Source organism: Nerophis ophidion, linkage group LG03, assembly GCF_033978795.1.
Source record: "Nerophis ophidion isolate RoL-2023_Sa linkage group LG03, RoL_Noph_v1.0, whole genome shotgun sequence".
NCBI lineage: Eukaryota > Metazoa > Chordata > Actinopteri > Syngnathiformes > Syngnathidae > Nerophis > Nerophis ophidion.
This window is the reverse complement of record NC_084613.1, coordinates 72,933,461-72,945,522: the sequence shown is the minus strand read 5'-3', so window position 1 is coordinate 72,945,522 and position 12,062 is coordinate 72,933,461. Positions and strand designations below refer to the sequence as shown.

General features: G+C 42.5%; 1 protein-coding gene across 1 annotated transcript in view; it reads right to left on the bottom strand.

Moving 5' to 3' along the window:
• Positions 1-7,165, bottom strand: part of LOC133550034 (uncharacterized protein C14orf132) — a 115,107-nt gene extending 107,942 nt beyond the window's left edge. The window contains 2 exon segments of the mRNA XM_061896031.1: positions 6,838-6,915; positions 6,917-7,165. Coding sequence (XP_061752015.1) covers positions 6,838-6,915; positions 6,917-6,994 — 156 coding nt within the window. The 5' untranslated portion in view covers positions 6,995-7,165.
• Positions 7,166-12,062: the final 4,897 nt, after the last annotated feature.

Sequence of the window (12,062 nt, the reverse complement as noted above, 5' to 3'; positions counted from 1 at the left end):
TCCGCCCTGAGATCGGTAGGTCTTGCTTTCAAACCCGAAAGACTCATACCAAAAACTATAAAAATGGGACCCATTACCTCCTTGCTTGGCACTCAACATCAAGAGTTAGAATTCGGGGTTAAATCACCAAAATTATTCCCGAACGTGGCCACCACTGCTGCTCACTGCTCCCTTCACCTCCCAGAGGGTGGAACAAGGGCATGGGTAAAATGCAGAGGGTAATTTCAACACAACTAGCGTGTGTGTGACTATCAGTGGGACTTTAACTCCGTCATAGCTAATACAAACGCTAACAAAAGCGAGACGTTCAATCCAAAGAAAAGAAAAGTGTCGCCAGTGATTTATATTTGCGGCTACAGGCGTAAAAGAAAATGTCTGCACGCTGCAAAGTTTGTTTAAAAAAAGGCAGCAGCACAACAAACTTATTCCATCAACTCTAAACTAAGCAACCATCCCAGTGGGGTAAATGTAACTCTTGACGAGGCAAACAAAACCGCAACAACAACACATTCTCGCTGAAAAAAACATCTTACTATGGTGGAATCAGTTACACAAGGCACCCTGTATGATGAAAAAGGAGCACAGTGCACAGAGCCATCACTAAAGCAGTCGCTCTGCACACCGCCAAGATGTGGTGTACATACCTGTACAATGAAAAATCCTGCCCTTATCCACTTACTATAACTACAGAGCCATCTCAATGTTTTACTTGATTATTTATTTGCATACAATGTGTAATACTACATTTTTATTTACAGAAAAACGGTATTCAAAACATAATTTTTAAGTTTGTATTCTATTGAATTGATTATGTATTTCTATTTATTGACTTTTGGTATGTTGATTTTTTGGATTTTCATATTTGCATGGAATGTGCAATGCAACATTTTTGTTTACAGAAGAATTTTATTCAAGACGGAATTTTTATGTTTGCACTTTATTAATCCAAATGTTGGAGATTATAATTTATTAGGACACAGTTTGCAATTGATACATTTTTGATTACCAAAGTATTTTATTCAAGACAGAAGTATTACCTCACAGAGGAAGCTTTTAATTTAGTTCTTTGAACATATTTCAATTAAAAAGTACAGACAGTGTCATTACAATTTACTTGTTTTGAATTATTTCTGTCATTTGCATTCAATGGTTTCTTAAAAAATAGGGAAAACAATTGTGAGTCAATTTTTTTGTGAAACAATCGAAGATTTTATTTTCAGGCGATATCGCCCAGGCCTAGGTTGATTCATTCCCTTCGTTCTCTCTCTGTGTTGTTTGTACAGACAAGCAACACAAGAAAAAACCGAGATCGACTCCCTTTGATACATTTGCACATGAGAGCCATGACAGAAGATTCAGTATTTTTATCTGATTGTGTCTTTAAACAGAGCAGTATATCAGATTAGATGTCTGTCTGCTATTATCTTGACAAGCACACACAATTTCTGTATTAACCAGAATAAAACACATTTTCAGAAACATTTAAACATTCAGAATCAAAACCATTTCCTGCTTTTTCCTGCCCTGAAGTATAGGGCCACAACAAATCAGCGACATACTGAAGCGCTTTACTATGCAAAACACGGAAAGCAGGACGAAAAACTTAAACTCAATGCAAAATTTGACAGAAAGCCAATGAAGACATGATAGAATGGGGTTAATGTGGACTGTTCCGGTTGCACTGGTCAACAGTCTGTCAGACGCATTCTCTACAGTATGAAGTCTCTTTTGAGTTGACTTTTTGAAACAAGTGAAAACAGAATGCAAACATTTCTTAGCATTGCGTTGTCATTCCACATTGCTAATGCCACCGGCTCTCCAATATCAAATCAAAGATCAATTTAATTTTCTACATTTAAAACAATTCCTTGTGGTCTACTTCACATGTAATGGTGGTGTTTTGGTCCTAATTTTGCATAGGTTCTCGCCGATTTCTGAATGTCAAGGTTTTTTGTTAGAAATTCGATCAGGGTTTGCAGTTTTTGAAAACCCCAAATTTTCTGAGATTTTAAATTCGATGGTTTCATAGGCTGTAAGCCATATTCATCGAAAATATATCAAAAGAAGTCTTGAAATATACTGAGTTGCATGTTATGAGCTTATGTCATTCAGTATGTTAGTTTCACCTAGGGCTGGGCGATATGGCGTCTTATTAATATATCAATATTTTGCCTTAGCCCTGAATGAACACTTGATGCATACAATCACAGCAGTACGGTGATTCTATGTGTCTACATTAAAACATTCTTCTTCATACTGCATTAAAAAATGCTCATTTTAAACTTTCATGCAGAGAGGGAAATCACAACTAAGTCAGTTTACCAAAACAGTATATATTAAACTGTTATTAAGCAGTGGCACAAACATTCATGTCATTTCAAAACAGAAAGTGCAAGATTGTCAGAGACATTTTAAAACAAGCTATTAGTGCACTTTTGTGCATGATGTCACCAAGATGACATATCAAAATTAAAGTTCACTTTTTGTACAGAACGCCACTATAATAGTTTAAAACAAATGAAGTGTACTTTTACGCATGATGTCTCACGCGATATTTCAATAACTGTCAAAAAAAATTAGCTGCAAAACGGGAAATCAAATAATGTATGTCCTTCGCTATGTGGTAGTTACTGCAGACGTTATCTCCTTCTGTTGTGGACTATTTTCTTCATACGGTGTTGATGTGGAAATGGTTGCCTCTGCATTTTGTTGGTGTGGCACCGGCCAGAGATGTTGACATGCGGAGTTTCAAGCACTTTTCATCTTCTAGCGGGTGACTTTTCAAATGATGCTACACATTAGCAGTGGTGCTCCTTTTTGTAACAACGCTTTTGCCCCACACTTGACAAATTACGGTAGTCTGTTCGACATATTCCTGCTTGAAGCCAAACCACCGCCAAACGATGGACCCCCTGCTGTTTTTCTTGGGAATTAATTCTTCTTCCTTCACTTGTTACCAGATTTGCACCTTCTTTCCCTCGTATTACCGCTAGCATCACAGCTAACGTTACCCATGCCGCTACCTCTGTGCTCCGCGAGGGCGTAAACTTATGTGACATATGTAAGAAGGTGCGCTTGTTTTATGTCTCTGTGAGAAGGAGAGTGGGAAGAGCCTGTAGTGTAATGCCTGCAGCTAAAAGCAACTGTGTGAGAATGTATACTCGAATTAGGGCCGGGCGATATATCGATACACACGATATATCGCGGGTTTGTCTCTGTGCGCTATATAAAATTACTATATCGTGATATTCGAGTACAAGTTCTCACGCAGTTGCTTTTAGCTGCGTCCATTACGTTACAGGCTCTTCTCGCTCTTTCCTGTCTTTCCTTCGCACAGACAGCAAGCGCACCTTCTTACATACGTCACATACTGTCACGTCATACGTCACATACGTATACGCCCTCGCGTAGCAGAGAGGTAGCAGCAGGGGTAACATTAGCTGTGATACTAACAGAGCCGTGCGAGTGGTAATACGAGAGAAAGAAGGTGCGAATAAAGGAAGAATTAATTCCCAAGAAAAACAGCAGGGGGTCCATCGTCTGGCGGTGGTTTGGCTTCAAGTGGGAATATTTCAAACAGACAACTGTTATTTGTCAAATGTGGGGCAACAGCCTTGCTACAAAAAATAGCATTACTGCTAATACGTAGCATCATTTGAAAATTCACCTGCCAGAAAATGAAGAGGGGTTACTCCGCATGTCAACATCTCCGTTCGGTGCCACATGCCCACACCATCAAAATGCAGAGGCAAACATTTCCATACCAACACCGTATGAAAAAAATAGTCAACAACAGAATTTAATAATGTCCGTAGTAACCTACCACATAGCGAAGGATGAACACTATTTGATTTCCTATTCTGCAGCTAATTTTTATTTGACACTTAAAATGTCTCTGACAACCTTGCACTTTCTGTTTTGGAAATGACATAAATGTTTGTGCCACTGCTTAATAACTGTTTAATAAATACAGTTTTGGTCAATTGACTTAGTTGAGATTTCCTTCTCAGCATGAAAGTTTAAAATGAGCATATATTAATGAAGTTTGAACAAGAATGTTTTATCCATCCATCCATTTTCTACCGCTTATTCCCTTTGGGGTCGCGGGGGGCGCTGGTGCCTATCTCTGCTACAATTGGGCGGAAGGCGGCGTACACCCTGGACAAGTCGCCACCTCATCGCAGGGCCAACACAGATAGACAGACAACATTCACACTCACATTCACACACTAGGGCCAATTTAGTGTTGACAATCAACCTATCCCCAGGTGCATGTTTTTGGAAGTGGGAGAAAGCTGGAGTACCCGGAGGGAACCCTCGCAGTCACGGAGAGAACATGCAAACTCCACACAGAAATAGCCCGAGCCCGGGATTGAACCCAGGACTAATCAGGACCTTCGTATTGTGAGGCAGACGCACCGACCCCTCTACCACCGTGCTGCCCTGTGATCGTATGTATCAAGTGTTAATTTAAGGCCACGGAAAAATATTGAGATATTAAAAAAAGGCAATATCGCTCAGCCCTAAATCAAATGTCATGATATAGTAATTTTCTATATCGCACAGAGACAAACCCGCGATATATCGAGTGTATTCGATAAATCGGCCAGCCCTAGTTGGCCCTGTGATGAGGTGGCACTTACATAATCTACAAACAAGTTAATATTAGGCAGCACGGTGGTACAGGGGTTAGTGCATCTGCCTCACAATACGAAGGTCCTGAGCAGTCCTGGGTTCAATCTTGGGCTCGGGATCTTTCTGTGTGGAGTTTGCATGTTCTCCCCCTGACTGCGTGGGTTCCCTCCAGGTACTCCAGCTTCCTCCCACCTCCAAAGACATGCACCTGGGGATAAGTTGATTGGCAACACTAAATTGGCCCTAGTGTGTGAATGTTGTCTATTCTGTGTTGGCCCTGTGATGAGATGGCAACTTGTCCAGGGTGTACTCCGCCTTCCCCCAAATACAGCTGAGATAGGCTCCTGACCCCCCCGTTCCCCCCTCCAGACGCAGAAAGGGACAAGCGGTAGTAAATGGATGGATGGATGGATGGATATCATATTTGTTTAAGTATATTTATTAGTATAGGCATTCATCCATCCATCTTCTTCCGCTTATCCGAGGTCGGGTCGAGGGGGCAGCAGCCTAAGCAGAGAAGCCCAGACTTCCCTCTCCCCAGCCACTTCGTCCAGCTCTTCCCGGGGGATCCCGAGGCGTTCCCAGGCCAGCCGGGAGACATAGTCTTCCCAACGTGTCCTGGGTCTTCCCCGTGGCCTCCTACCAGTTGGACGTGCCCTAAACACGTTACGGTGGCATCCTGACCAGATGCCCGAGCCACCTCATCTGGCTCCTCTCGATGTGGAGGAGCAGCGGCTTTACTCTGAGCTGCTCTCGGATGGCAGACCTTCTCACCCTATCTCTAAGGGAGAGCCCCGCCACACGGCGGAGGAAACTAATTTCGGCCGCTTGTACCCGTGATCTTGTCGTTTCGGTCATGACCCAAAGCTCATGACCATAAGGGAAGATGGGAACGTAGATCAACCTGTAAATTGAGAGCTTTGCCTTCCGGCTCAGCTCCTTCTTCACCACAATGCAATATGTATTAATATGTATTAATATATATATATACCGTATTTCCTTCAATTGCTGCAGGGCATATAGTATACACCTGCCTTGAATTACTGCCGGATCAAACTCGCTTTGCAAAATAATTAGCGCATGCTTAGTATTACCGCCTGGTCAAACTCGTGACGTCACGAGTGACAGTTTTCCTGTCATGATTTTCAAAATGGAGGAGGCTGATTTCAATACCGGTAATTTGAAATCGCATAAAGGGAAGAAGATTAAGAGCTATTTAAGGTCCAAGCTTGCATCACACTCAAATTTTTACTGCATACCTTTGGTAAGTGCCGGAGTGAGAAGAGGTTTTAAATTAATTAGCGCCCCGGCGGCAATTCAAGGAAATACGATATATATATATATATATATATATATATATATACATACATGCACCTGGGGATAGGTTGATTGGCAACACTAAATTGGCCCTAGTGCGTGAATGTGAGCGTGAATGTTGTCTGTCTATCTGTGTTGGCCCTGCGATGAGGTGGCGACTTGTCCAGGGTGCACCCCGCCTTCCGCCCGATTGTAGCTGAGATAGGCGCCAGCGCCACCCGCGACCCCGAAAGGGAATAAGCGGTAGGAAATGGATGGATGGATGTATATATATATATATATATATATATATATATATATAAATATGTATATATATATATATATATATATATATATATATATATATATATATATACATCGAGAGGAGCCAGATGAGGTGGTTCGGGCATCTGGTCAGGATGCCACCCGAACCCCTCCCTAGGGAGGTGTTATGGGCACGTCCAACCGGTAGGAGGCCACGGGGAAGACCCAGGACACGTTGGGAAGACTATGTCTCCCGGCTGGCCTGGGAACGCCTCGGGATCCCCCGGGAAGAGCTAGACGAAGTGGCTGGGGAGAGGGAAGTCTGGGTTTACCTGCTTAGGCTGTTGCCCCCGCAACCCGACCTCAAATAAGCGGAAGAAGATGGATATATATATATATATATATATATATATATATATATATATATATATATATGTTGATGTTAGACAATTCTACTTCCATACACATAGGCCAACACAACAATAAAAAAACGCAACTTTTTGCCACCATTATGGGGGTGTCGTCGTTACAAACAACTGTGTTGAAGTTTGTCAATTAAAAAGGAGCTACAATTGTCTCAATAGCTAAAAAATATATATATTTTAAGGAAAAAGTTGCGACGCTCTTAAAGACGACACTCACCTGCGCGGCCATGAAGGAGAGATCCATGCTGTTGCTCTGCTCAGGACGAAGGCACTCACAGGGGAAGAAACAACAGCGGCAGCCTGTGAGCGCGTCGAAGCAGCCTCCTCCTTTTCTTCTTTTTCTTCTTCTTCTCCTTCACCTCCTCATCGAGCATGTGCCCCCGCTTTTGTCTCGAATCCGCCACAAGTCGCCGCCGCGCACCTCACGTGGACATCGTGACGCCCGGACGGAGGAGAAAGCGGGCAGAATAACAAGCGGGAAAATGGGAGGCAGGGCGGAAGCGATGTGGACGCGCGGTGAGGCAGCATGTGAGAGCATGTGGAGGAGAGAGTGTGCAGACGCTCTGACACCTTGTGGTTCTCTCTCCTCGCTGTCGAGGTCAAGCAACGGGGGAAAAAAACAGAACCCCCCCCCCCCCAAAAAAAAACAACAACAAGCTTTTGTAGACGGGATAAATGCAAGAGATGGGGGGTGTTCTTGGTTCGTCATGTTCAGTTTTGGTAACATTTTACAGAAAGGGTACGGTTATCAATGTTTGATCATCGGGTTACTTTACAAAATTGTCTGTATAAATCACATCTGGGCAAATTAAGACCTGGGGGCCTCATGCAGCCCGTCAAGTTTTTCAATCTGGCCCGCCAGACATTCCCAAATATTTTTTGTGGATGTTTAAAGGGGAACATTATCACAGTTTCTGAAGGGATCAAGGGGAACATAATCACCAAACCTATGCAAGCGTCAATATATACCTTGATGTTGCAGAAAAAAGACCATGTATTTTTTTAACCGATTTCCGAACTCTAAATGGGTGAATTTTGGCAAATTAAACGTCTTTCTGTTTATCGGTCTGTGGCGATGACGTCAGAACGTGACGTCACCGAGGTAATACACCCGCCATTTTAACATTACAAACACCGGGTCTCAGCTCTGTTATTTTCCGTTTTTTCGACTAATTTTTGGAACCTTGGAGACATCATGCCTCGTCGGTGTGTTGTCGGAGGGTGTAACAACACTAACAGGGAGGGATTCAAGTTGCACCACTGGCAAGAAATCTGCCGCCAGACCTCCATTGAATTTGCCAGACTGTTTGCACATTTTACCGGCGGTGCTAAGTCAGACATGGCACAGAGATGTATGGATTAGCTGCAGATGCATTTGCAACGATTAAGTCAACGAAATCACAAAGGTGAGATTTGTTGATGTTGTTGACTTATGTGCTGATCAGACAAATTTGGTCGCAGCATGACTGCCAACTAATCGATGCTAACATGCTACGCTAATCGATGCTAACATGCTATTTACGCTAGCTGTATGTACATTTGAAACTAGATACCCACATTTAATGTGAAACAAACACCAATCGACGGATTTAAGTTGCTCCAGTGTCACAAGATGCGAAAGTCCTGATCGTTTGGTCTGCAAATTTTACCGGTGATGCTAATAAGGCAGTCATGCTATGGGCCACTTCATTAGGTACACCCATGCTATGGCCGAATAGCGTCAATAGCTATTCGCTGAATAGCTTCAATTTCTTCTTCAATTTCGTTTTCGCTATCTGCCTCCATACTCCGACCATCTGTTTCAATACATGCGTAATCTGTTGAATCGCTTAAGCCGCTGAAATCCGAGTCTGAATCCAAGCTAATGTTGCTATATCTTGCTGTGGTAACCGCCATGTTGTTTGTATTGGCAGCACTGTATGACGTCACAGGGAAATGGAGAGTCGCATCGCAAACAGCGAAAATCAAGAACTTTAAAGCTTTTTAGGGTGTAAAATTTTGAAAAAAACTTCGAAAAATAAAACAAGCCACTGGGAACTGATTTGCATTGTTTTTAACCCTTTTGAAATTGTGATAATCTTCCCTATCACCAGACCTATGTAAGTGTCAATATATACCTTGATGTTGCAGAAAAAAGACCATGTATTTTTTTAACCGATTTCCGAACTCTAAATGGGTGAATTTTGGTGAATTAAACGCCTTTATATTATTCGCACTCGGAGCGATGGAAGAGGGGTTAGTGCGTCTGCCTCACAATACGAAGTTCCTGCAGTCCTGGGTTCAAATCCAGGCTCGGGATCTTTCAGTGTGGAGTTTGCATGTTCTCCCCGTGAATGCGTGGGTTCCCTCCGGGTACTCCGGCTACCTCCCACTTCCAAAGACATGCACCTGGGGATAGGTTGATTGGCAACACTAAATTGGCCCTAGTGTGTGAATGTGAGTGTGAATGTTGTCTGTCTATCTGTGTTGGCCCTGCGATGAGGTGGCGACTTGTCCAGGGTGTACCCTGCCTTCCGCCCGATTGTAGCTGAGATAGGCGCCAGCGCCCCCCGCGACCCCCAAAGGGAATAAGCGGTAGAAAATGGATGGAGCGATGACATGACAACGTGACGTCACATAGGTAGTCAATCCGCCATTTTCTCAAACACATGGCACACCAAGTCAAATCAGCTCTGTTTTTTACCGTTTTTTCGACTGTTTTCCGTACCTTGGAGATATCATGCCTCGTCGGTGTGTTGTCAGAGGGTGTAACAACACGATCATGGACGGATTCAAAATGACTTACGTGGAGTGTGCATCGATTAGTACAATAAGCCACTGGGAACTGATCTTTATTGGTTTTAACCCTTCTGAAATTGTGATAATGTTCTCCTTTAAAACCAATAAAAATCAGTTCGAAGTTTTTCTCAAAATTTTACCCATCACACAATATCCCGAAAAACGACTTCAAAGTGCCTGATTTAAAGGCCTACTGAAACCCACTACTACCGAACACGCAGTCTGATAGTTTCTATATCAATGATGAACTATTAACTTTGCGACACATGCCAATACGGCCTTTTTAGTTTACTAAATTGCAATTTTAAATTTCCCGTGAGTTTCTTGTTGAAAACGTCGCGGAATGATGACGCGTATGCTTGACGTTCACGGACTGTAAGGAAATATTAGCGCTGCACCAAACACGGCTAAAAGTCGTCTCTGTTCATGGCGTAATTACACAGTATTTTGGACATCTGTGTTGCTGAATCTTTTGCCATTTGTTCATTTAATAATGGAGACCATAAAGATCAATGCTGTTGGTGGAAAGCGGTGGATTGCAGCTGTCTTTAGCACCGAGACACAGCCGGTGTTTGTTTGTTGTGAAGCGGAGTGGTCAAGCGAAAATGTTTTCTCTATGTCAACCAGCATGTTTTTGGAAGGTGGAAATTGTGATATATATCTTACCGGAGACATCAATGTATTATTCGTCGTCCTGCAGCAGCTGTCATGTCAAAAAAGGCAGCTGTGAGCTTGGCTCCTCGGCTTCTCTCTGAGACACTGCGTGTTCACCGCAGCCGTCCGACCTCGAGGTATGTTTTTACAATCTTTAAAATCTCACTAAAATACTATTAAAACATTAAGCAGATAAGGGATCTTCCAGAATTATCCTAGTAAATGTGTCTAAAAACATCTGAATCGCTCACAATGCAATCGCCTTCTTTTTTTTTACTTTATTTATTTATTTATTTTTTTCTAGTCCTTCGCTATTAATATCCTCAGCCACAAATCTTTCATCCTCGGTCCGAATAGCTCTTTTTGTTGGAGGCTCCCATTATAAACAATGTGAGGACGTGAGGAGCCCTCACACGGGTGACGTCATCGTCTGCGACTTCCGGTACAGGCAAGGCTTTTTTATTAGCGACCAAAAGTTGTGAACTTTATCGTCGATGTTCTCTACTAAATCCTTTCAGCAAAAATATGGCAATATCGCAAAATGATCAAGTATGACACATAGAATGGACCTGCAATCCCCGTTTAAATAAGAAAATCTCATTTCAGTAGGCATTTAAGTGGTCACCCATATTGTTACGCACTCTTTTATTCTCCATATTTCACAGCCTCATTTTCGTTGTTGTGCCCACAGGGCATTCACCGGCTTCCTCCATTTATGGCCGTATAACCTGGGTAAAAATAGATTAATAGCAAGCTTCCGACTAGATCTACTCATGTTCCGATATTCCAGGTTGATGCTAATGAGTTGGAATAATGTCATGCCACCTCCTCAGCCGGCCTGGCTCAGTGTCGTACTGTGACTGATGTGGTCTGTCATACAGGCATATACGCTGCCACGCTTTGGATATTTGTGTGCTTTTATGTATTTATATATACGCTTGTTTATGCTGGCATGTATGGCTGAAGGGTTTGGGAATTAGTCTCACGCTCTAACTGAGGCTGAAGATCTTTCCTCTTGCAGGGCTTCTACTGTAATTAGGGCCATGTGACAGCTAAACTCCAGACGCCATGAATAACATTAGTGTTGTCTAATATCTGGGTTTAATCGATAAAAAAAAAAAGGCAGTGCCGGAAATCGAACATAGGAATTTTCCTGAGACAGTACCGCCTGAGAAATGATACATCATGAAAATGTCCTTCGGTCATGCGGCGTATTATTTGTCGGAGAAAGTCCGGATGCATGCACAAACACACAAAAACACACATCGCGGGCAGCATTAAGGCCATGCTAAAGAAAAACAGCTAAAGTAGGAGAATAAAGGCGTAGAATTATGATAACTTTTTTAAACTTTAGAAGAATAGTCATTTTTTTGTATGTGCTTTATGACAATAAAGTTGTCATGTGAAAAAAAATAAAATAAAATGACTGTATTATGATAAAAAAAATATTATAAGGATGACAGTCGATGAAAATACAGTTAGAGCATTTTGAAAAAGTTATTATATTCAATATGTTTTATTGGAGGGCTTCACGGTGGTAGAGGGGTTAGTGCGTCTGCCTCACAATACGAATGTCCTGAGTTGTCAGGGTTCAATCCCGGGCTCGGGATCTTTCTGTGGGGGGTTTGCATGTCCTCTCCGTGACTGCGTGGGTTCCCTCCCGGTACTCCGGCTTCCTCCCACTTCCAAAGACATGCACCTGGGGATAGGTTGATTGGCAACACTAAATTGGCCCTAGTGTGTGAATGTGAGTGTGAATGTTGTCTGTCTCTCTGTGTTGGCCCTGTGATGAGGTGGCGACTTGTCCAGGGTGTACCCCGCCTTCCGCCCGATTGTAGCTGAAATAGGCACCAGCGCCCCCCTGCGACCCCGAAAGGGAATATATATATATATATATATGGAAATTATACATATAAATATATATAATGTACATATATACAATTGTTTGTATATACATGCACATTCGTATGGATTAGAATTTTAATTTTCTTAGTAAAAAATATACAAAAG